Source organism: Cherax quadricarinatus, chromosome 19 (assembly GCF_038502225.1).
Source record: "Cherax quadricarinatus isolate ZL_2023a chromosome 19, ASM3850222v1, whole genome shotgun sequence".
NCBI lineage: Eukaryota > Metazoa > Arthropoda > Malacostraca > Decapoda > Parastacidae > Cherax > Cherax quadricarinatus.
Genome location: NC_091310.1, coordinates 42,005,968 through 42,030,967, shown reverse-complemented (window position 1 = coordinate 42,030,967; position 25,000 = coordinate 42,005,968). Strand labels below are relative to the sequence as shown.

General features: G+C 38.4%; 1 protein-coding gene across 3 annotated transcripts in view; it reads left to right on the top strand.

The window, feature by feature from the left end:
- btv (dynein cytoplasmic heavy chain beethoven) overlaps window positions 1-25,000 on the top strand; it is a 289,769-nt gene that overhangs the window by 246,320 nt on the left and 18,449 nt on the right. For all 3 annotated transcript variants that reach the window (XM_070086734.1, XM_070086733.1, XM_070086735.1), the window contains 7 exons: window positions 1,295-1,455; window positions 3,382-3,618; window positions 12,042-12,279; window positions 12,945-13,147; window positions 14,269-14,392; window positions 21,424-21,521; window positions 21,649-21,858. In XM_070086734.1, coding sequence (XP_069942835.1) covers window positions 1,295-1,455; window positions 3,382-3,618; window positions 12,042-12,279; window positions 12,945-13,147; window positions 14,269-14,392; window positions 21,424-21,521; window positions 21,649-21,858 — 1,271 coding nt within the window. The remainder of the gene's footprint in view (window positions 1-1,294; window positions 1,456-3,381; window positions 3,619-12,041; window positions 12,280-12,944; window positions 13,148-14,268; window positions 14,393-21,423; window positions 21,522-21,648; window positions 21,859-25,000) is intronic.

The window sequence follows — 25,000 nt, the reverse complement described above, 5'->3', positions numbered from 1 at the left end:
TAATAAATTTAAATAAACATATAAAATAACATTTTTACTTACCTTTATTGAAGATTGGTGATGGCATCTGGAAGATAGGGAGAAGGAGAGAGGGAGTTGGGGTTAGTGTTTGGAAGGGGAATCTCCCTCCATAAGGACTTTAGGTATCAAAGCCCTCTCTGGGGTTACTTCCCTTCTCTGTCTTTTAATGCCACTAGGGCCAGCTTGAGAGTCACTGGACCCCTGTCTCACAAAATAACTGTCCACATTCCTCTGTTTCTGGCAAGCTCAACAATTTGCACACCACTGTCATACTTCTGTATTATTTCCTTCTTCACATCTATGGTGTTTCTCACTTTCTTTACCGCAGGGGTACCACTAGCAAGTTTCTTTGGGCCCATGGTAGCCTATGTCACAGTCCCACAAGCACTAAACACAATGAATTAATAGTAAAATGTTTGAATGAGACCGCAGGTTAGTGTTCACTCAAGCATCTACAAAGCCAGACTGGCTCACAGCACCTGTGCCGGGACACGGACAGAGCGGGCTGGCTGACAGGTCTGGTACCCGGCGGTTCGAAAGAAGGGGCGAGTTCGATAATAGGGACAAAGTTGGTTCGAAAAAAATGGTTGATTTTCAAAGAGTTCGATAAGCAATACATTCGAAATTTGAGGTTTCACTGTATTGAAGTGTCTAATAATGATGGATCATTAACACAAGCAGAAGACACTGTGTTTGCAGGAGATATTAATTTGGTTATCGGCCAACCTTCTGGAACGGATTACGGCTGATAACCGGGGGTCCTCTGCAATTAAATAGGTATTTAGGTATTTGAATGGAACGATGATAATGAAATTGATAGTTAAACTGAAGAAAATGTGTAGTGCCAGCATCGACCAGGTAACTTGTGTGAAAACAGTGATACAACAAGGTCTTTACCATGAGGCACCACATAGAGATAGCCTAGTGACAATGGCACTGGTCATGTTCATGGCCCTGGTTATAATTGTGGCCAACATTAAAGCCCAAGGCAGTGTGACAGGCTACTGATTTCTTTGTGCCGCAACATTTTTGTTTTGATAATACAGTAGCAGTTCCAGAATTCAGATACAAATTTATGTGGGCACAGCAGAACTAGACTAATGTTTCTTGTTTTTACATGTTAGATCTGGTTTTGACAAATGAATAATTTTATACTATATGTATGATTACTACCTATTTGCAGTTACAGAGCATTTAACACTCTTCTATTAATCAGCAAATGGATTAAGATGAATAGAAGAACGCTTATATAAAATTATTTTTTTAATTATAGGAATGAAGGAATTGTCTCCTCCAGCTCTAAATCTTCGTCGTCTTCTTCCCGAAACATCAGCTGGAGAACCCATTATGATCATTATTTCCCCTGGTGCTGATCCTTCACAAGAACTTCTTGAACTGGTCAAAAATACTGTAGGAAATAACAGCTATAATGAGGTATTGTATAATTAGATTCATCTGGGAAAGCTGACCATCTTTTACAATTTTATAAAATATAAACATTGCTTACTGACCATAATTGGTAGGCTTGATATCCCAGCTATAGGTTGGTCATTTTTCTTTTAAGTTTTGTAGAGAAAATAAAACATTATCTAAAACCCTGAAAATTTTAAATTATTTCTTTATTTTTTACAAGGTGTACATAATCTGAGACAAATGTAGACATAAAGAAAGCCATTAATTATGAAATTCATTTCAGGCAGACTAATCATATGGCTCACATATTGCTGCTTAAATCTAGACACAATCTCACACGTACAATGTGAATGACAAATTGGTCAAGTACAAATAAATAACAGAATTTACATCAATTCAGTGCTCTGCATTTTATGGAGTGATTGAACTGAGTTGTGAAATCAAAGATTGAAAATTTTTAGACAGTATTAGTGAACCTTGCAGAAATAATGTTTTTTTTTTTTTCAAGTCGGCCGTCTCCCACCTAGGCAGGGTGACCCAAAAAGAAAGAAAATCCCCCCAAATAAAATACTTTCATCATCATTCAACACTTTCACCTCACTCACACATAATCACTGTCTTTGCAGAGGCACCCAGATACAACAGTTTAGAAACATATATAAAGATATATAACATATCCCTCCAAACTGCCAATATCCCAAACCTCTCCTCTAAAGTGCAGGCATTGTACTTCCCATTTCCAGTACTCAAGTCCGGCTATATAAAAATAACCGGTTTCCCTGAATCCCTTCACTAAAAAAGATGTTTATAGTATTAAAATGCAGTATGTACAGCATTATATGGTTTATAAAATATTCAGTAATGGAAGTAAAAGAGGCTTTGAGTTTTAAGTCTTGTGTGAACACGTTAGATAGGATTGAATGAAAACAAGTGGTTTTTAATGGATGTGCTTTTGGAGTGCAAGCAAGGTAACATTTTTGGAGGGATTCAGGGAAACTGGTCAGCCAGGCTTGAGTCCTGGAGGTTGAAAGGCAAGTGCTTGCACTCTGAAGGAAGGGTGGGGATGATGCAGTTGAAGGTTAATATGATTATGATCTCAGCACACTTCTGGCTGACACCACAATATGTATGTCTTCCTTGGGTCACCCTGCCTTGCTGGGAGACAGCTGTTGAGGGTAAAAAAAGTAAACTAATATATTTACACTTAATATAATTAATTTCAAAATTATGATCAGCATCAACATTCATACCTGAAGGGTACTGTGATGTATACACTGTAGGATTTAAAAAAAAAATTTCATTCACATTCACTGTCTATGAACATCAGATTCCTGTAAAACTGTGCATTAGTTTAATCATAATTGTGCATTAGTTTAATCATAAATGCACACAGATTCTGAAATTAGGCTATCAGATTCCTGTAAAACTGTGCATTAGTTTAATCATAATTGTGCATTAGTTTAATCATAAATGCACACAGATTCTGAAATTAGGCTATCTTAAATTTTATGAAGGAAAACATTGACTTAAAACTATTACTCAAATTAAAATTAGGTTTCACATTTAGGATAGCCCTGTAGCCCTAATTCTCTTAATTTATTTTTGCTAAAATCAACAAATAGTGAGCAACTTCTTTCTTTTATATAAATATTTTATGAAATAATACTGGAAGTGGGAAGTAAAAAGATTAAATGATTATTGATCCTTTTTCTGTGTCTTTGTCCCATGCTGCCAAACGATATCATCACTTATTATTATTATGACATGTGCATTGCTACAATTCTTATTGAGAATTCACCACTTTATTCAAATTTGACTTAGCCTAAGACAGTGTACAAGAATCTTCAAATTCAAAATTTATGTTGCAAGTACTAGGAGATATTTTTATCATGTTTTTATTTCAAAGATTTTTTCTTTATTTTCAACCTTAATTTTTTTTCCTAATAGGTGGCTATGGGTCAAGGACAGAGTGAGATAGCCATAAAGCTACTGCATGATTGTGCATCTGCTGGCCACTGGTTGTGTCTGAAGAACCTTCACCTGGTCACTGCTTGGCTTCCAACTCTAGAAAAAGAACTTAATTCCCTACAGCCACATAAAGACTTCAGATTGTGGCTGACAGCAGAACCACATACAAAGTTTACACCAATAATACTCCAGACAAGCCTGAAAGTCACATATGAGGTTAGTTCAACATTTAAAGTGACATGAGTTAATTCACACACACATCATAACTGTGTATTTTAAACTTTTTCACTCTCTCTGTCCCATAGCTCGATCGCTATCACACTCAGCTCATACACTGAGGTCCGGGGTTTGAATCTCCTCCAGTACAGTTGGAAAACATTTGGGACTTGTTTCCATAAGACACCTGCTGTCCCTGTCCTTGCTCACCCATCAGTTTAAAATGGGTACCTGGGTGTTAGTCGACCAGTGTGGGTCACATCCTGGGACAAAACTGACCTAATTTGCCTGAAATGCTCAGCATAACAAGCGGCTTTCTATATAGTAGTATGTCATTGATGTCAGCTAGACCTGTATACCACGTACATGTTTCTTCTTTCTTTCAACACACCGGCCGTATCCCACTGAGGTGGGGTGGCCCAAAAGGAAGAATGAAAGTTTCTCCTTTTACATTTAGTAATATATACAGGAGAAGGGGTTACTAGCCCCTTGCTCCTGGCATTTTAGTCGCCTCTTACAACACGCATGGCTTACGGAGGAAGAATTCTCTTCCACTTCCCCGTGGAGGTAAGAGGAAATAAACAAGAACTAGAAAGAAAATAGAAGAAAACCCAGAGGGGTGTGTATATATATGCTTGTACATGTATGTGTAGTGTGACCTAAGTGTAAGTAGAAGTAGCAAGACGTACCTGTAATCTTGCATGTGTATGAGACAGAAAAAAAAAAGACACCAGCAATCCTACCATCATGTAAAACAATTACGGGCTTTCATTTTACACTCACTTGGCAGGACGGTAGTACCTCCCTGGGTGGTTCCTGTCTACCAACCTACTACCTACAATGTACTTTTTTTTTTTTTCAACAAACCAGCCGTATCCCACCAAGGCAGGGTGGCCCAAAAAAGAAAAACAAAAGTTTCTCTTTTTAAATTTAGTAATTTATACAGGAGAAGGGGTTACGAGGCCCTTGCTTCCGGCATTTTAGCCGCCTCTTACAACACGCATGGCTTACGGAGGAAGAATTCTGTTTCACTTCCCCATGGAGATAAGAGGAAATAAACAAGAACAAGAACTAGAAAGAAAATAGAAGAAAACCCAGAAGGGTGTGTATATATATATGCTTGTACATGTATGTGTAGTGTGACCTAAGTGTAAGTAGAAGTAGCAAGATGTACCTGAAATCTTGCATGTTTAAGAGAAAAAAGACACCAGCAATCCTACCATCATGTAAAACAATTACAGGATTCCGTTTTACACTCACTTGGCAGGACAGTAGTACCTCCCTGGGCAGTTGCTGTCTACCAACCTACTACCTACAATGTACATGTACTTGTAGTAAATAAAGATATTAGTATTATTATTATATTATTATTATTATTATAATACAGGTTAGGTTATTTTGTTTATTACAACTAACTAAACCTACAGAAATACATTAAATCCTCAATATGACAGACCTTGATATAGTGGAATTTTAAAATTATGGGTAATGTCCACTTGTTAAATTGTACGTTAACTCCTTTATTTTCAATGTTTATTGCAATATACAGTGGTCCCTCAATTATCGTCCTTAATCCGTTTCTGGAAGTGGGACTGTTATCGAAATAGACGATTTTCGAATCAATTTTCCCCATAAGAAATAATGTAAATCCAATTAATTCATTCCAGACGCCCAGAAGTATCAACAACAATTTTTTTTTTTTACCTAAAAGATAGATTTACATGCACAAAAGAATGAACATTCAACATTCAAATTCAAATTCAAAGTTTATTCTCTATAAGGATTACAGTGCTGAGTTTACAGAATTTGGTTATTGTGTGGTTTACATGTAGTAAAATAATGATTACAGAGTGTACCACTAGAACACCTAGCATGGCTAGGCATTTCGGGCAGACTTAGTTTAATTCTTAATTTTAAAATATTACAAATTATGAGGTAAGTTGGTATTATGGCTAAGTGACTAAATACTAGTTTGTGAGTTTAGCAATATGAATGCTTTTGTTTTGGCACAGTACATAGTTTCAGTATTGGAGTATCACAGGATTCATTATTTTAAGATTGAGATTAATATTTCTGTTTATGGTCAAATGGGTGGGTGAGTGACATGACAGTTACCTTTATTGAAGGCTGTTCTTGATGAATGGAAGACAGGGAGGAGGAGACAGGGAAGAGAGGTTATTGATTGGAAAGGGAATCCCCCTGCATAAGGACTCTAGGTCACTTCAGGGGTCACTTCCCTAGCATAAATATAGATTTACATGCAGAAAAGAATGCCAAATAAATGTAAAGCACTAATAAAATGTATAAATGAACATTGGTAATAGGGGTAGTTGATGAGTGGAACGGTCTGCCTAGTAGGGTGATCGAAGCTAAAACATTGGGTAGTTTCAAATTTAGGTTGGATAAATACACGAGTGAGAGGGGTTGGATTTGAGTCGGACTTGCACCTGAGCTTATTGCTTGGGTAGCATTTGTTTTGTTAGTGGGTTGGATTTGTGAAGGACTGGCCTAGTATGGGCCAGCAGGCCTACTGCAGTGTTCCTCCTTTCTTATGTTCTTATTGAAGACTTGTTTGTGTGAGGGAGGGATGGCAAGTTTATTGTTGGAGAATATGACACTAATATTAACTCTACGGCTTATTTATCTATCACAATTCAACTAATATGACATAATAAACAATATTAATAACATAGAAACATGGAATATACTCAAGAATGAATAAAATAAGTCATTACGTATGTCAGGAGAGGTGTTGTGTTGTGTTGTTGTTGGGTATATAAAGGCCACTGAGAGTAAGCTGTCCATAATGGTGGTGAAGCAGCAGCTGAGGCAGGGGTGTTTTCTGTGGCCCTATATAACTCCAACAACATTGGAGGAGTTGGTAGAATCGCTGAATCACTAAAGAAGGCACCCTCTACCACCTTCTACCACTATTACAACTGCTACCACCATCACTACCACCTTCTCCCACTATTACAATTGCTACCACCATCACTACCACCTTTTACCACTATTACAACTGTTACCACCATCACTACTACCTTCTACCACCATCACTACCACCCTCTACCACCATCAACCACTATCACAACTGCTTCCACTCTACCATCACCACCTTTGTATTTTTCTACAAACTTTTTCATAAATTATATGTGTTTCTCACATTCTTTACCAAAGGGCTGGCACTAGAATCTTTTTTTGGAGCCATGGTAGCTTATTTAGCACTTGCAAGCACTAAAATCAATGGAATATTATGAAATATTTCGTAGGAGCAAGTGAGGGGACCGTCGCTCACTGGTAAACAATGGCACACTGGCTGGGAAGGCAGGCCCAGGCGGCTCAGAGCGTGAGTACGCATCCCGGACGAAGGATGATTAGCAAGTTAACGGACCATTTGCGAGCCAATGTTTAGACGAAATAACGGGACTGTTTCCGAAATGGACGACTTTCAGGCCGGACGATTATTGAGGGACCACTGTATCTGTAAATTTTGTTTACACTATTAGGTATACAGTAGAGTACCTTAGTGCTTTTTATTGCTAATTTTTAACATTATTCTGATTCAGTGAATGTTTGAACAATCCTCCCCTATTAGACTGTTATATCAATTAACCATCTCAGACCACTAATTACCCAACAAAAGGCTGCAGTTAGAATGATAACAAATTCTCACTACAGGCAGCACACTCCACCAATATTCAAAACACTCAACCTACTCACCATACAAAACATCCATACTTATTAATGCACCTATTACATACATAGAACACTTAACTCTGATATTAACCCTCCCCTCAAACATCTCCTTGCCAACCTCAACAGAACACATGACCATAACACAAGGCACAGATCACTCTTTGATGTTCCTCGTGTCCATCTCACGCTATGCAAAAACTCAATGCACATAATAGGCCCTAAAATCTGGAATTCATTACCTGTAAATATAAAAGAAACACTACCTGTTTATAAATTCAAGTCTCTTCTCAAAGATCACTTACTCACTCAAAACCAAATAAATACTGAATAACTGAACCTTATAAATTGTATATCCTATATGTTACTCACAATTATATCACACAAATGTTAAACCTAGGACCCAATCTAACTTTGTTATTTTTTTAAATACACTACCTAATAGAATACTCCATTCGACTGAATGTACAGCAATGCAAGCAACCATATGACCTGTCTTTGTAATAATCTTTTGTGCTTTATAGTTATCTGTTTACAATAATGTTTTATCACTGATTTCATCATTGCTTAGTTAATCTTAAGTTAATTTTAAGCCAGCCCGTAATGCTATGCATATAAGTGGCTTTGGCATGCTGCTCTTACCTGTATTTTTTGTACCTCTGTATGTATGCTAAAATTACTAAATAAAAAAATAGCTAACTATGCATAACCAGGAAATGTGCGGCAGCAGAGTGGCACCTGAAAAAAAATTAGAATGCTACAAACAACATGTTCAGGTGTAACATGAGAACAGGTTGTATGATTACGTGTGTCTGGTGGATCAGTAGTATTGTCTTTGATAATGCCTGATATGTGGTCAAGTGATGTTACAGTATTCTCAGTTATTCTTATACGCTTGGTTCTTCTTCTTTCAACAAATCGGCCGTATCCCACCGAGGCAGGGTGACCCAAAAAGAAAAACAAAAATCTTTTGTTTTAACTTTAGTAATGTATACAGGATAAGGGGTTACTAGCCCCTTGCTCCCTATAGGCTTGGTTATTGAGGGTATTAGTAAGCAATTGTATACATTATTCAGGAAGTCTACTTAGGGGTATTCAGATTGAATGAGGTTGATGTTGAAGTCACTAGCATGTATTGCTAATGATCAGATCCTTGAGGTTTTCCCCAAAGTTTGTTATGTTGGTTTTTGGTGACCTGTTGGCAGCTCCTATTATAAGAGTACATACTTGGTTGAGAATTATACTACTTCAGATACATACATGGTTGAGAATTGTGTTACTACGTATTCTCTGAGCTCGTCTCTGGTGCAGGTTGAATGAATATATTTCACCTCATTAGTTTAGTAGAGTGCTGTTTCCCCACCCCATTGATAAGGTCTGCATTTGCCTCTACAGTGGACCCTCAGTTATCAGCCGTAATCCATTCCAGAAGCCCGGCCTGAAACCGAAATGGCCGAAAACCAAAATAATATTTCCCATAAGAATTAATATAATTACAATTAATCCATTCCAGACAAAAATATTCACCAAAAAATCATTTTTTTAACAGTTAAATCAGTATTACATACCTTTATTGAAGACTAATGCTGGCTTCTGGAATGCCTGCTACACTTCCTGCATGCCTGCTACACTCCCAACATGCCTGCTACACTTCCTGCATGCCTGCTACACTCCCAGCATACCTGCTACACTTCCTGCATGCCTGCTACACTTTCTGCATGCCTGCTACACTCCCTTCATGCCTGCTACACTCCCTGCATGCCTGTTACACTCCCTTCATGCCTGTTTCACTCCTTGCATGCCTGTTTCACTCCCTGCATCCCTGTTACACTCCCTGCATGCCTGCTACACTCCCTGCATGCCTGCTACACTTCACGCTTAAATTCCATGGTGTTTCTCACTTTCTTTACCACAGGAACTTTACTAGGAGCTTTCTTTGGAGCCATAGTTACTTATTTCACAGTTGCACTGCAAAAAAACACAAAAAACAATGGAAAACAAGCGAATGTTTGGATGTATGAGCAGAAGCTTCCTTACACACCAAAAGACACAGCCAAACTGACGCGCAAGCGGCCCCAGCTGGTGGACGGACGCGTCCCAAATGGCCAATCACCGAATTAACGGCTGATAACCAGGCACCAAAAAACCGGCCGATAACTGGGAGTCCACTGTAGCTGTGTGCCCTACTCCAGTTAGTTGTAGAGATCTGTAGTGTCATGGTTGAGCCAGGTTTCAGTAAGAACAACAAAAGTCAGATTGCTTTTTAGTGACTAGGAGAGCAGAGATGTAATAGTAGCATTTATATAAGGATCTGGCATTGTAATTAAATATTAAGAATTTTTTTTAGTGTTGTTGAAGATAGTTTTTGCATGGTTTGCAGTATAATATTTAGTCCTGGTCTGCAATGAATTGATTATTGTAAATATAAGAGAGGAGGTTCAACTCTGGATCAGTGCATATATTCATAAGCCTAACAGTGACGTACAGTAATGCAGCAACCTAGTATACGAATACAAATAATAGTGTAATATTGAACTAAATAATAAATGTACATTGTAAGCTTGGTAAACTAATACACTGGATTGTAAATAATTGTTAACCCTTTCAGGGTTGAGAGGCCCTCTCCTAAACTCGTTCTCAGGGTCGAAAATTTTTTGGAAAAAAAATTATTTTTTCTTATGGAATGATAGAGAATCTTTTCCCGATCATAACGACACCAAAAGTATGAAATTTGATGGAAAACTTACGGAGTTATGCTCTTGCGAAGTTAGCGGTCTCGACAATGTTCACGCATCGGTGATTTCGCCCACTTTGAGCCCTATTTTTGGCCAATTTCAGTGTACTAGTCGACAAATTTCAGAAGATGCCAATTTCCATTTTTTTTTTTTTAACAAGTCGGCTGTCTCCCACTGAGGCAGGGTGACCCAAAAAGAAAGAAAATCCCCAAAAAGAAAATACTTTCATCATCATTCAACTCTTTCACCTCACTCACACATAATCACTGTTTTTGCAGAGGTGCTCAGAACACAACAGCTTAGAAGCACATATGTATAAAGATACACAACATATCCCTCCAAACTGCCAATATCCCGAACCCCTCCTTTAGAGTGCAGGCATCGTACTTCCCATTTCCAGGACTCAAGTCCGGCTATATAAAAATAACCGGTTTCCCTGAATCCCTTCACTAAATATTACCCTGCTCACGCTCCAACAGATCGTCAGATCCCAAATACCAGAATGAGTAAGAAGACAGATATTCCTGGCACTAAAATAACATTTTCTCTGTTCATTAGTCACGTCCCCAGGCCCCTCTTACATCTCTTTTGCTTTCCACTTTGAATTTTTATTCTCGCAAAAAAATAGAAGATTTACTGTTATGCAGACTACTGCATTAGTGTAGAAATGGTATAAATAATGTCAGTACACTTGTGGAAGAATATTAGACTCACTAGTTCATGTGTATTGGATGCTTGGCATGATTTGTTGACTCTTGAACTTTGGTAAAAATCGAACATTTCTGCTACTTTGAGCTCAATTTCAAGGTACTTTTCATTATGAAACCAATCAAAATCATCTCAATTTCTGTAATATGTCTTCCATTCTATAAAATGAGAGCAGGAAAACTAGAATACAACCATAAATACCATACGAAAATACACTGCAAAGTCGCTGTTTTAAACCAAAAACACGGTCGGAGTTTTTTTTTCTCATTATGCACTGTGTGCTGCAGGATTTTTTTTATACTGCACACACTGACCACATAGATCCATTCTTTCATATGCAGGCCTACCAGCTTTCTCTCACTAGATTTGAGGGTGCTAGAATTTAGGCGTTCTAGTACATCAATAACCCTGGTGCGTAAGCCATACTAGTACATCGGAAACCCTGAAAAGGTTAAGAAGCTAAATATACTAATTGCAAGATAATAACTGTGAACTAAAAGTAAAAATTCAACAGGGTTAATGGGGTCAAAATACACTGGTTTTACAAATAATAAGCTACAAGTAACAATTCCCTGGTCTGGTCTTACAAACAGAAATAGTGATGTAAGCTTCATAAAAATAGTAGACATGATTATCACTTGATTGATCATCAGTTGCTAGGAACTTAAAGTCCACATCACTATCATCATTACTACTCATATCTGTGGCAGAATCTTGTGGAACATAGTGTACCAGTGTGCGTTTCCTAGACAATGGAAGACGTGGACATCCAAGGACACTTCAGCTGGGAGAATATTAGCTTTTGCTTCCAGGGTGGACTTGTGAACATACTGATCCCAGAGGTGGATGGCTATGGGTCATCAGGGTTTTTAATTTTATTTCTGGCATCTTGTTTGTCACTTTTGGTCACTATATGTTCAGACCTGTAAAATTATCCTTGGAATCACTATCCTCATTGTATGAACTGTCACCAGGGAATAATCAGTGATGAATTCACTTGGGAATGAGAGTATTGCATTGGCACTGCATTGTGGACAATGGAACACTAAGATAGCATTCCCATATTGCACTGCTGTAGCCCCAATTTTCTGTATACAGCACACTGACTGTACAGACCCATTTTCTCATGCCTAGGCCTACTAGACCTCTCCAAATTTGAGGCCTCTGGGATTTATATGTAGATCTATGTAAGTGATACTGGCATCATTGATGTAGGTCTATGTGGGAGACAGTGCAGTAAAATAATTTTGATCTGCAAATGTGTGTAGCTTGTTTGTCCTTCCTCAGGCACCAGCAGGAATCAAGAAAAACCTTCAGCGAACATATGATTCGTGGACCCCAGAGATCGTTGCCCGTGGAAATAATGTTAGCCGTTCCCAGGCACTCTTTGTTTTGGCATGGTTCCATGCTGTTGTTCAAGAGCGTAGAACCTACATACCACAAGGCTGGTCGAAGTTCTATGAGTTCTCCTTGGCTGATTTGAAAGCTGGGTTAGATATTCTGGATAGATTATTTAATCAAGAAGGTTAGTGTTGTACTGGATACATGTATTATAAATAATAATAATGATGATGATAATTTTATTACCTGAATATACATTTGTGTTACAAAGATTGATTTACATTAGTTATTTATAATATGAAAAAGCCCATAATTATGCTAAGCATATGACACTTAATCTGAGAGTAACACTAATTGAATGTAAACAAATATTTTTACATGTATGTAAAACATGGTTATATATAAATGAAGAGTAATACTTAGTCCTAATGAATATGTTGATAAGTTAATAAAAACATGAATATAATAACAAAGCATTACTAATGAAAAAAATCTTATAAGTATAATACCAATTAGAGTAGCTTTTATGCTTTGCGTATGTTATAAATTGGTGGGAAATGGGTAGAATGGTAAACATAATGCACAGTAATTATTTTGCCCTTCCTATAATACCCACTTTGTTATTAATCCTTTCTAGTTTACTAACAAAGTGTGCACACATTTTTTACGGGATGTAAATTTTGGGCATAAGACCAAAGATATTCATTCTACAGTGCTAATGTTTTTATATAAATTTTTAGCTTTTTTGGCAATACAATTGTAACTGAAATATGGCAAGTATCTTACTTTTTCGTTGTTTATTGTCACTCCTATACAATAAATTACTTGTTAATATTTTGTTTTTGACAGGTACTGGTGAAATTAAATGGAACTTTATTCATGGCTTGTTTGAAAATGCAATCTATGGCGGACGTATAGACAATGTATGGGATTTGCGAATTCTTACTGCATACCTATATACCTTCTTTACAAGTGATGTTATTGGTGGACGCAAACTTTCTCATAATCAGTTGGCACAGAACATGGTTCTGCCAACTACTGTTAATTATCAGGTAAGATAAAATGTTGACAAATAGTTTTATTCGATAAATTCAGTACCTACTATTTAAAAATATACGGGATCATGAAACTGGGGTAAAATCCATTTTTTCATTTCACAAAGAATAATAATTTATCTGGAAGATTGCATGTCAGAATTCTAATATGCAAATTTCCAAGCATGTATATAGTCTGTTAGTTAAATATTTAAATTCACTTAAAAATCTGTACTGCCCTGTGTGAGGGTTAAAAACAACAGCACCTATTTAGTCTTTGTGATGCCTTACCAGTAGTTTCTAATTCTTCTTTCTTCTTTCAACAAACCGGCCGTATCCCACCGAGGCAGGGTGGCCCAAAAGGAAAAACAAAAGTTTCTCTTTTTAAATTTAGTAATTTGTACAGGAGAAGGGGTTACTAGCCCCTTGATCCCGGCATGTTAGTCGCCTCTTACAACACGCATGGCTTACGGAGGAAAAATTCTGTTCCACTTCCCCAGGGAGATAAGAGGGAATAAACAAGAACAAGAACTAGAAAGAAAATAGAAGAAAACCCACAGGGGTGTGTATATATATATGCTTGTATATGTATGTGTGTGTGTATGTATCTAAGTGTAAGTAGAGGTAGCAAGACGTACCTGAAATCTTGCACGTTTATGAGACAGCAAAAAGGACACCAGCAATCCTACCATCATGTAAAACAATTATAGGTACCTCCCTGGGCGGTTGCTGTCTACCAACCTACTACCTATATAGTTTCTAATACCCACATATTTAGAATAATCACTTCTTTTAACTTCAGTGACAACAGATGATATTAATTGAAGACAATCGTGTGATTGATTGATTTTTAGAGTAAAACTGAAGAAGCACAAAAATGGAGAGAGAGAGCCATGTTCTAGTTGCTTTACTACTTGCATCACATCATAAATAAAAGAATCATGCCTAGAAGGCATTGCTAACCACACATGTATTCTACCATGGAAAAATATACAGTATTTTAATATACTTTTGTATAAAATAGTTTATTTAATCGTATTAAATCATACACAAGAAAAAATTATTTTGCATCAGCTTTAAGCATATGAAGTAAAGTTTAAAATCCTTCATTATCATTATTGTTAATTGATTATTCACAGGACTTCACTGCTCTTATCAGAAGTCTACCTGAAGAAGATGATCCAGCTTATTTTGGTCTCCCAGCTAATATTGAAAGATCTTGGCAGCGTATTGTCAGCTCACAAGTCATTGCTCAGCTCAAAGGTGGGTGGTTACTGTAAATGCTTTTTTATTCAAGCAGTTTCACACTCCAAATAAAAAAAAGGTAGCAAGATTAATTTAATCATGTAGTATTTAATTAATTCTATCATGTAGTTGTTGTACTCATAGAATAACACCCTGTAACTTGTCATTTTTCCAGATATTTTGTAGAACGAACATTTTTATATTTCCCAGAGTATATCCTTGGAATTTACAACTTGGCCATGAGTTGATTTCACAAATAAACTTAAGTATTTGTGGATCCTAAGTGAGTACGTATTAAGGCTCCTCTCTAGTACTCACTAGGATGGTATAGTATCACATGACTGGAAGGTGATTATTATACTGAACACTTAACTCAGTCCCTCATCATTCACCTTGGGTTCTCTGTTCTGCAGAAATGATGCATCCTGGCTGCATGAATAGTCATATACATATTATAACACAAAAACAATACAGTACCAGTTATATCAGGCATTTCATAATGGTTGGGAGTTGATAATGGTCTATGATGGACCAAAACATCATCCAGAGTTTCTTCTCCAAACTGTATGTTGTGAATTGTTCTTGCCACAGTATTGAGACTTATTTTTCTTTATCAGGCATTGATACTGGTTTGGCTTTGTTCACGTACATCTCTGAAACATTATGATCACCATGGGTCTAAGGTTCACATCATGTCATCTGGAATATCTAAAGAGACTCAAAATAGTTTCAAGGACAAAAAGTAAAAATATATACATACAGTAAATGAATTGATGAAGACATTACTGTTATTTTTTAAGGTAGTAGGTTGGTAGACAGCAACCACCCAGGGAAGTACTACCGTCCTGCCAGATGACTGTGAAACAGAAACCTGTAACTGTTTTGCATGATGGTAGGATTGCTGGTTTCTTTTTCTGTCTCATAAACACGCTAGATAACAGGGATATCTTGCTACTCCTACTAACACTTTGGTCACACTTCACAGACACGCACATGCATATATATATACATACATCTAGGTTTTTCTCCTTTTTCTAAATAGTTCTTGTTCTTCTTTATTTCTTCTATTGTCCATGGGGAAGTGGAAAAGAATCTTTCCTCCGTAAGCCATGCGTGTCGTATGAGGCGACTAAAATGCCGGGAGCAATGGGCTAGTAACCCCTTCTCCTGTAGACACTTACTAAAAAAGAGAAGAAGAAAAACTTTATAAAACTGGGATGCTTAAATGTGCGTGGATGTAGTGCGGATGACAAGAAACAGATGATTGCTGATGTTATGAATGAAAAGAAGTTGGATGTCCTGGCCCTAAGCGAAACAAAGCTGAAGGGGGTAGGAGAGTTTCAGTGGGGGGAAATAAATGGGATTAAATCTGGAGTATCTGAGAGAGTTAGAGCAAAGGAAGGGGTAGCAGTAATGTTAAATGATCAGTTATGGAAGGAGAAAAGAGAATATGAATGTGTAAATTCAAGAATTATGTGGATTAAAGTAAAGGTTGGATGCGAGAAGTGGGTCATAATAAGCGTGTATGCACCTGGAGAAGAGAGGAATGCAGAGGAGAGAGAGAGATTTTGGGAGATGTTAAGTGAATGTATAGGAGCCTTTGAACCAAGTGAGAGAGTAATTGTGGTAGGGGACCTGAATGCTAAAGTAGGAGAAACTTTTAGAGAGGGTGTGGTAGGTAAGTTTGGGGTGCCAGGTGTAAATGATAATGGGAGCCCTTTGATTGAACTTTGTATAGAAAGGGGTTTAGTTATAGGTAATACATATTTTAAGAAAAAGAGGATAAATAAGTATACAAGATATGATGTAGGGCGAAATGACAGTAGTTTGTTGGATTATGTATTGGTAGATAAAAGACTGTTGAGTAGACTTCAGGATGTACATGTTTATAGAGGGGCCACAGATATATCAGATCACTTTCTAGTTGTAGCTACACTGAGAGTAAAAGGTAGATGGGATACAAGGAGAATAGAAGCATCAGGGAAGAGAGAGGTGAAGGTTTATAAACTAAAAGAGGAGGCAGTTAGGGTAAGATATAAACAGCTATTGGAGGATAGATGGGCTAATGAGAGCATAGGCAATGGGGTCGAAGAGGTATGGGGTAGGTTTAAAAATGTAGTGTTAGAGTGTTCAGCAGAAGTTTGTGGTTACAGGAAAGTGGGTGCGGGAGGGAAGAGGAGCGATTGGTGGAATGATGATGTAAAGAGAGTAGTAAGGGAGAAAAAGTTAGCATATGAGAAGTTTTTACAAAGTAGAAGTGATGCAAGGAGGGAAGAGTATATGGAGAAAAAGAGAGAGGTTAAGAGAGTGGTGAAGCAATGTAAAAAGAGAGCAAATGAGAGAGTGGGTGAGATGTTATCAACAAATTTTGTTGAAAATAAGAAAAAGTTTTGGAGTGAGATTAACAAGTTAAGGAAGCCTAGAGAACAAATGGATTTGTCAGTTAAAAATAGGAGAGGAGAGTTATTAAATGGAGAGTTAGAGGTATTGGGAAGATGGAGGGAATATTTTGAGGAATTGTTAAATGTTGATGAAGATAGGGAAGCTGTGATTTCGTGTATAGGGCAAGGAGGAATAACATCTTGTAGGAGTGAGGAAGAGTCAGTTGTGAGTGTGGGGGAAGTTCGTGAGGCAGTAGGTAAAATGAAAGGGGGTAAGGCAGCCGGGATTGATGGGATAAAGATAGAAATGTTAAAAGCAGGTGGGGATATAGTTTTGGAGTGGTTGGTGCAATTATTTAATAAATGTATGGAAGAGGGTAAGGTACCTAGGGATTGGCAGAGAGCATGCATAGTTCCTTTGTATAAAGGCAAAGGGGATAAAAGAGAGTGCAAAAATTATAGGGGGATAAGTCTGCTGAGTATATCTGGTAAAGTGTATGGTAGAGTTATTATTGAAAGAATTAAGAGTAAGACGGAGAATAGGATAGCAGATGAACAAGGAGGCTTTAGGAAAGGTAGGGGGTGTGTGGACCAGGTGTTTACAGTGAAACATATAAGTGAACAGTATTTAGATAAGGCTAAAGAGGTCTTTGTGGCATTTATGGATTTGGAAAAGGCGTATGACAGGGTGGATAGGGGAGCAATGTGGCAGATGTTGCAAGTGTATGGTGTAGGAGGTAGGTTACTGAAAGCAGTGAAGAGTTTTTACGAGGATAGTGAGGCTCAAGTTAGAGTATGTAGGAAAGAGGGAAATTATTTCCCAGTAAAAGTAGGCCTTAGACAAGGATGTGTGATGTCACCGTGGTTGTTTAATATATTTATAGATGGGGTTGTAAGAGAAGTAAATGCGAGGGTCTTGACAAGAGGCGTGGAGTTAAAAGATAAAGAATCACACACAAAGTGGGAGTTGTCACAGCTGCTCTTTGCTGATGACACTGTGCTCTTGGGAGATTCTGAAGAGAAGTTGCAGAGATTGGTGGATGAATTTGGTAGGGTGTGCAAAAGAAGAAAATTAAAGGTGAATACAGGAAAGAGTAAGGTTATGAGGATAACAAAAAGATTAGGTGATGAAAGATTGAATATCAGATTGGAGGGAGAGAGTATGGAGGAGGTGAATGTATTCAGATATTTGGGAGTGGACGTGTCAGCGGATGGGTCTATGAAAGATGAGGTGAATCTTAGAATTGATGAGGGAAAAAGAGTGAGTGGTGCACTTAGGAGTCTGTGGAGACAAAGAACTTTGTCCTTGGAGGCAAAGAGGGGAATGTATGAGAGTATAGTTTTACCAACGCTCTTGTATGGGTGTGAAGCATGGGTGATGAATGTTGCAGCGAGGAGAAGGCTGGAGGCAGTGGAGATGTCATGTCTGAGGGCAATGTGTGGTGTGAATATAATGCAGAGAATTCGTAGTTTGGAAGTTAGGAGGAGGTGCGGGATTACCAAAACTGTTGTCCAGAGGGCTGAGGAAGGGTTGTTGAGGTGGTTCGGACATGTAGAGAGAATGGAGCGAAACAGAATGACTTCAAGAGTGTATCAGTCTGTAGTGGAAGGAAGGCGGGGTAGGGGTCGGCCTAGGAAAGGTTGGAGAGAGGGGGTAAAGGAGGTTTTGTGTGCGAGGGGCTTGGACTTCCAGCAGGTATGCATGAGCGTGTTTGATAGGAGTGAATGGAGACAAATGGTTTTTAATACTTGACGTGCTGTTGGAGTGTGAGCAAAGTAACATTTATGAAGGGGTTCAGGGAAACCGGCAGGCCGGACTTGAGTCCTGGAGATGGGAAGTACAGTGCCTGCACTCTGAAGGAGGGGTGTTAATGTTGCAGTTTAAAAACTGTAGTGTAAAGCACCCTTCTGGCAAGACAGTGATGGAGTGAATGATGGTGAAAGTTTTTCTTTTTTGGGCCACCCTGCCTTGGTGGGAATCGGCCAGTGTGATAATAAAAATAAATAGTAATTACTGTTATTTACTATGCATTGCAGTATTATTATCCACAGCACTGTAAGTATAATAAGTGATGAAACTTATTGCAGTATTCTTCACATGAAATACGTATATTAAAAACACATGCACGCACAAATAATAAAATTCAAGACTTAAGAAGCTTCACTTACATCAAGCTAATGGTTGACTTTTGGGGTCAGCTCACAGCCAAGTCTTCATCATTATACATGACACTAAACTAAGTACATATATATTATATTGGGACACTTTCACAGTCTATAATTACCACATGTTGCAGCAAGGAAGCTGGAGGCAGTGAAGATGTTGTGTCTGAGGGTAATGTGTGGTGTGAATATTATGCAGAGGATTTGTAGCTTGGAGATTAGGAGGTGCAGGGATACTAAAAGTATTATCCAGAGAGCTGAAGAGGGATTGTTGAGGTGATTCAGACATTTAGAGAAGATGGAACAAAATAGGATGATTTGGAGGGCATTTGTGGCACATCACCATGAAAAATGAGTGGAGATAGTAGTTCGTGGCATGTCATGATGAACAGTGAGTGGAGGCAGCAGTTTGTGGCATGTCACTTTGAATAATGAATGGAGGCAGCATTTTTTCATGGGCACATATAAATTATAAAAACAAAATAGGAGGGAGATGCAGTACAAGTAAAAACACAAAGAAGTAAACTGTATTTTAGTTAACAAAAAAAAAAGTAACCATTAAAATGTGTCATAGCTCACAAATGCAGTAATAATAATATGTACTGCATTTCCCACACTGTTTTCTTCCCTGATCATATGTCATACTCTGGTTTTATTTGCATACATAATTTTTTTTTTTAACATGTTGGCCAAAAAGAAACAAAAAACCCAAAAAGAAGGAAAAATCCAATAAGAAAGAAAAAACTATCATCACTCAACACTTTCACCATCATTCATATATAATCACTGTCTTTGCAGAGGTGCTCAGATACAACAGTTTAGATGTCACTCCAAACAGGCAATATGACAAACCCCTCCTTTAAAGTGCAAGCATTGTACTTCCCACCTCCAGGACTGAAGTCTGGTTAACCGGTTTCCCTGAATCCCTTCACAAAATATTACCCTGCTCAAACTCCAACAGCTCGTCAGGTCCCAAAAACCATTTGTCTCCACTCCTATCTAACATTCTCACGCATGTTTCCTAGAAGCCCAAGCCCCTATCCCACAAAACCTCCTTTACTCCCTCCCTCCAACCTTTCCTAAGACCACCCCTACCCCGTCTTCCTTCCACTGCAGATTTATACGCTCTCCAAGTCATTCTATTTTGTTCCATCCCCTCTAAATAACCAAACCACCTCAACAACTCCTCTTCAGCCCTCTGACTAATACCTTTAGTAACTCCACACCTCCTCCTAATTTCCATATTACAAATTTTCTGCATAATATTTACACCACACATTGCCCTTAGACATGACATCTCCACTGCCTCCAGCCTCCTTCTTGCTGCAGTACTTACAACCCATACTTCACACCCATATAAGAGTGTTAGTACCACTATATTCTTGTACATTCCCTTCCACTAACAAGTCAACTTCCAAATATCTGAACACATTCACTTCTTCCATACTCCCTCCCTCCAGTGTGATATCCAGTTTTTCTTTATCTAAATTGTTTGATACCCTTATCACCTTACTCTTATCTGTGTTCACTTTCCACTTTCTTCCTTTACACACCCTCCCAAACTCGTCCACAAACCTTTGCAACTTTTCTTTAGAATCTCCGAAAAGCACAGTATCACCAGGAAAAAGTAACTGTGTCAACTCCCATTTTGTATTTGATTAACCATAATTTAATCCCACCTCTCTCCCCATAGTATTTATCTCTTGTACTTCTTGTAGGCCTGTTGGAGTGTTCCTTCTTTCTTATGTTCTTAACCCCATCTATAAATATGTTAAATAACCATGGTGACATCACACATCCCTGTCTAAGGCCTACTTTTACTGGGAAGTAATTTCCCTCTCTCCTACACACCCTAACCTGAGCCTCACTGTCCTCATAAAAACTCTTTACAGCCTTTAGTAACTTACTACCTATTCTATACACTTGCAACATCTGCCACATTGCTCCCCTATCCACCCTATCATATGCCTTGTCTAAGTCCATAAATGCAATGAAAACTTCCCTACCTTTATCTAAATACTGTTCACATGTATGATTCAATGTAAACACTTGATCTACACATCTCCTATCCATTCTAAAGCCTCCTTGTTTATCTGCAATCCTGCTCTCTGTCTTACCTCTCATTCTTTCAATAATAACCCTACCATACACTTTACCTGGTATACTCAGTAAACTTCTTTCCCTATAATTTTTGCAATCTCTTTTGTCCCCCTTCCATTTATATAAAGGAATTATACTTTCTCTTTGCCAATTCTTTAGGTACCTTCCTCTCTTTCATACATTTATTGAACAAAAATACCAACCACTCCAAGACTAAATCATCCCCTGCTTTTAACATTTCTGTCATGATCCTGTTAGTTCCAGCTGCTTTACCCCCTTTCATTCTATGTAATGCCTCACACACCTCCCTCATACTCACATCTGGCTCTTCGTCACTCCTAAGAGATGTTTTGCATATTGATAATGTATATGCTGTAATACAAATATTGACATTTTTTCACTTAGTTTTGATGAGGTCGCCAGAGCTAGCAAGTCGCTTTGACCGTGAAAAGTGGCATTCCCAGTTGTCACCAGTGTTGAATTTATGGAAGAAATTAAATCAGGTACTTTACCTATACTGTTACAGAACATAAAATATATGTGAAATAATACTACCCTGGAACCTGAAAGAAATTAGTTATTTGCTGTTTGATACACAGTTGAGTCACTAATCATTTTTTTTCTTCATAGGGTGCTAATCTCATTCAAGCCAAAGTTTCTATACCAGCCTCATCATCTGAGTCCCCAGTCAAGGCATTCATACAGCTGGAATATTTTTCTGTGGTCAGTATTGTACAGACAGTCCATCGGTCTCTAGCCCAGCTCTCCAAAGTTATTCGTGGAACGCTTCTCCTTACTACAAGTGTCCAAGAGCTTGCAGACTCTCTCCTGAGGCAAGAGGTCAGTGCAGAAGTCTTGGATTTCAAATTTCATATTATGTGTTTCTCTATTGCCTTGATTCAAGCATTGGTTTACTGATCATTTTTCTTGGATGAAATGCTGCATACACCTGTGGGCTGGATATGGTAGGATGACACTTGGCCTATATGACATAATCTAAAACAAAGGGGTAGATGGGATACAAGGAGAATAGAAGCATCAGGGAAGAGAGAGGTGAAGGTTTATAAACTAAAAGAGGAGGCAGTTAGGGTAAGATATAAACAGCTATTGGAGGATAGATGGGCTAATGAGAGCATAGGCAATGGGGTCGAAGAGGAATGGGGTAGGTTTAAAAATGTAGTGTTAGAGTGTTCAGCAGAAGTTTGTGGTTACAGGAAAGTGGGTGCAGGAGGGAAGAGGAGCGATTGGTGGAATGATGATGTAAAGAGAGTAGTAAGGGAGAAAAAGTTAGCATATGAGAAGTTTTTACAAAGTAGAAGTGATGCAAGGAGGGAAGAGTATATGGAGAAAAAGAGAGAGGTTAAGAGAGTGGTGAAGCAATGTAAAAAGAGAGCAAATGAGAGAGTGGGTGAGCTGTTATCAACAAATTTTGTTGAAAATAAGAAAAAGTTTTGGAGTGAGATTAACAAGTTAAGGAAGCCTAGAGAACAAATGGATTTGTCAGTTAAAAATAGGAGAGGAGAGTTATTAAATGGAGAGTTAGAGGTATTGGGAAGATGGAGGGAATATTTTGAGGAATTGTTAAATGTTGATGAAGATAGGGAAGCTGTGATTTCGTGTATAGGGCAAGGAGGAATAACATCTTGTAGGAGTGAGGAAGAGCCAGTTGTGAGTGTGGGGGAAGTTCGTGAGGCAGTAGGTAAAATGAAAGGGGGTAAGGCAGCCGGGATTGATGGGATAAAGATAGAAATGTTAAAAGCAGGTGGGGATATAGTTTTGGAGTGGTTGGTGCAATTATTTAATAAATGTATGGAAGAGGGTAAGGTACCTAGGGATTGGCAGAGAGCATGCATAGTTCCTTTGTATAAAGGCAAAGGGGATAAAAGAGAGTGCAAAAATTATAGGGGGATAAGTCTGTTGAGTGTACCTGGTAAAGTGTATGGTAGAGTTATAATTGAAAGAATTAAGAGTAAGACGGAGAATAGGATAGCAGATGAACAAGGAGGCTTTAGGAAAGGTAGGGGGTGTGTGGACCAGGTGTTTACAGTGAAACATATAAGTGAACAGTATTTAGATAAGGCTAAAGAGGTCTTTGTGGCATTTATGGATTTGGAAAAGGCGTATGACAGGGTGGATAGGGGGGCAATGTGGCAGATGTTGCAAGTGTATGGTGTAGGAGGTAGGTTACTGAAAGCAGTGAAGAGTTTTTACGAGGATAGTGAGGCTCAAGTTAGAGTATGTAGAAAAGAGGGAAATTTTTTCCCAGTAAAAGTAGGCCTTAGACAAGGATATGTGATGTCACCGTGGTTGTTTAATATATTTATAGATGGGGTTGTAAGAGAAGTAAATGCGAGGGTCTTGGCAAGAGGCGTGGAGTTAAAAGATAAAGAATCACACACAGGGTGGGAGTTGTCACAGCTGCTCTTTGCTGATGACACTGTGCTCTTGGGAGATTCTGAAGAGAAGCTGCAGAGATTGGTGGATGAATTTGGTAGGGTGTGCAAAAGAAGAAAATTAAAGGTGAATACAGGAAAGAGTAAGGTTATGAGGATAACAAAAAGATTAGGTGATGAAAGATTGAATATCAGATTGGAGGGAGAGAGTATGGAGGAGGTGAACGTATTCAGATATTTGGGAGTGGACGTGTCAGCGGATGGGTCTATGAAAGATGAGGTGAATCATAGAATTGATGAGGGAAAAAGAGTGAGTGGTGCACTTAGGAGTCTGTGGAGACAGAGAACTTTGTCCTTGGAGGCAAAGAGGGGAATGTATGAGAGTATAGTTTTACCAACGCTCTTATATGGGTGTGAAGCATGGGTGATGAATGTTGCAGCGAGGAGAAGGCTGGAGGCAGTGGAGATGTCATGTCTGAGGGCAATGTGTGGTGTGAATATAATGCAGAGAATTCGTAGTTTGGAAGTTAGGAGGAGGTGCGGGATTACCAAAACTGTTGTCCAGAGGGCTGAGGAAGGGTTGTTGAGGTGGTTCGGACATGTAGAGAGAATGGAGCGAAACAGAATAACTTCAAGAGTGTATCAGTCTGTTGTGGAAGGAAGGCGGGGTAGGGGTCGGCCTAGGAAGGGTTGGAGGGAGGGGGTAAAGGAGGTTTTGTGTGCGAGGGGCTTGGACTTCCAGCAGGCATGCGTGAGCGTGTTTGATAGGAGTGAATGGAGACAAATGGTTTTTAATACTTGACGTGCTGTTGGAGTGTGAGCAAAGTAACATTTATGAAGGGATTCAGGGAAACCGGCAGGCCGGACTTGAGTCCTGGAGATGGGAAGTACAGTGCCTGCACTCTGAAGGAGGGGTGTTAATGTTGCAGTTTAAAAACTGTAGTGTAAAGCACCCTTCTGGCAAGACAGTGATGGAGTGAATGATGGTGAAAGTTTTTCTTTTTCGGGCCACCCTGCCTTGGTGGGAATCGGCCAGTGTGATAATAAAAAAATAAAATAAAAAAGGACAACAGTAATTTTTAATTTTCACTTACAATACACTTTAATGAATGACACATCAAGCTGGGCTCCCAAAAGTATTGAACATAAGAGGCGAATAAAATGCTGGGAGCAAGGAGACTGGTAACCCCTTCTCCTGTATATGTTACTGAAGTTAAAAAGAGAAACTTTAATTTTTCTTTTTTGGGTCCCTCTGCTTCAGTGGGATACAGCCGGTTTATTGAAAGAAAGAAGATAATAAGAATAATAATAATTACAGTATTAATAATAATAAATACTGTAATATGATTCTTTATACATAAAACATATGATGCATTTGTTAGGAATTTGAAAAAGTCAAGCTCCCAAATTCCCAGCTTTACATTTGTAGAAATTCCACAAATCTAAAATTTATAACTAACACAAAATGATATCTTTAGAATGGCCCACATTCAACCCAAAATAGAATTCAAGGATTTAAAAAGGGTATACAGTATAGGTAGTAGGTTGGTAGACAGCAACCACCCAGGGAGGTACTACCATTCTGCCAA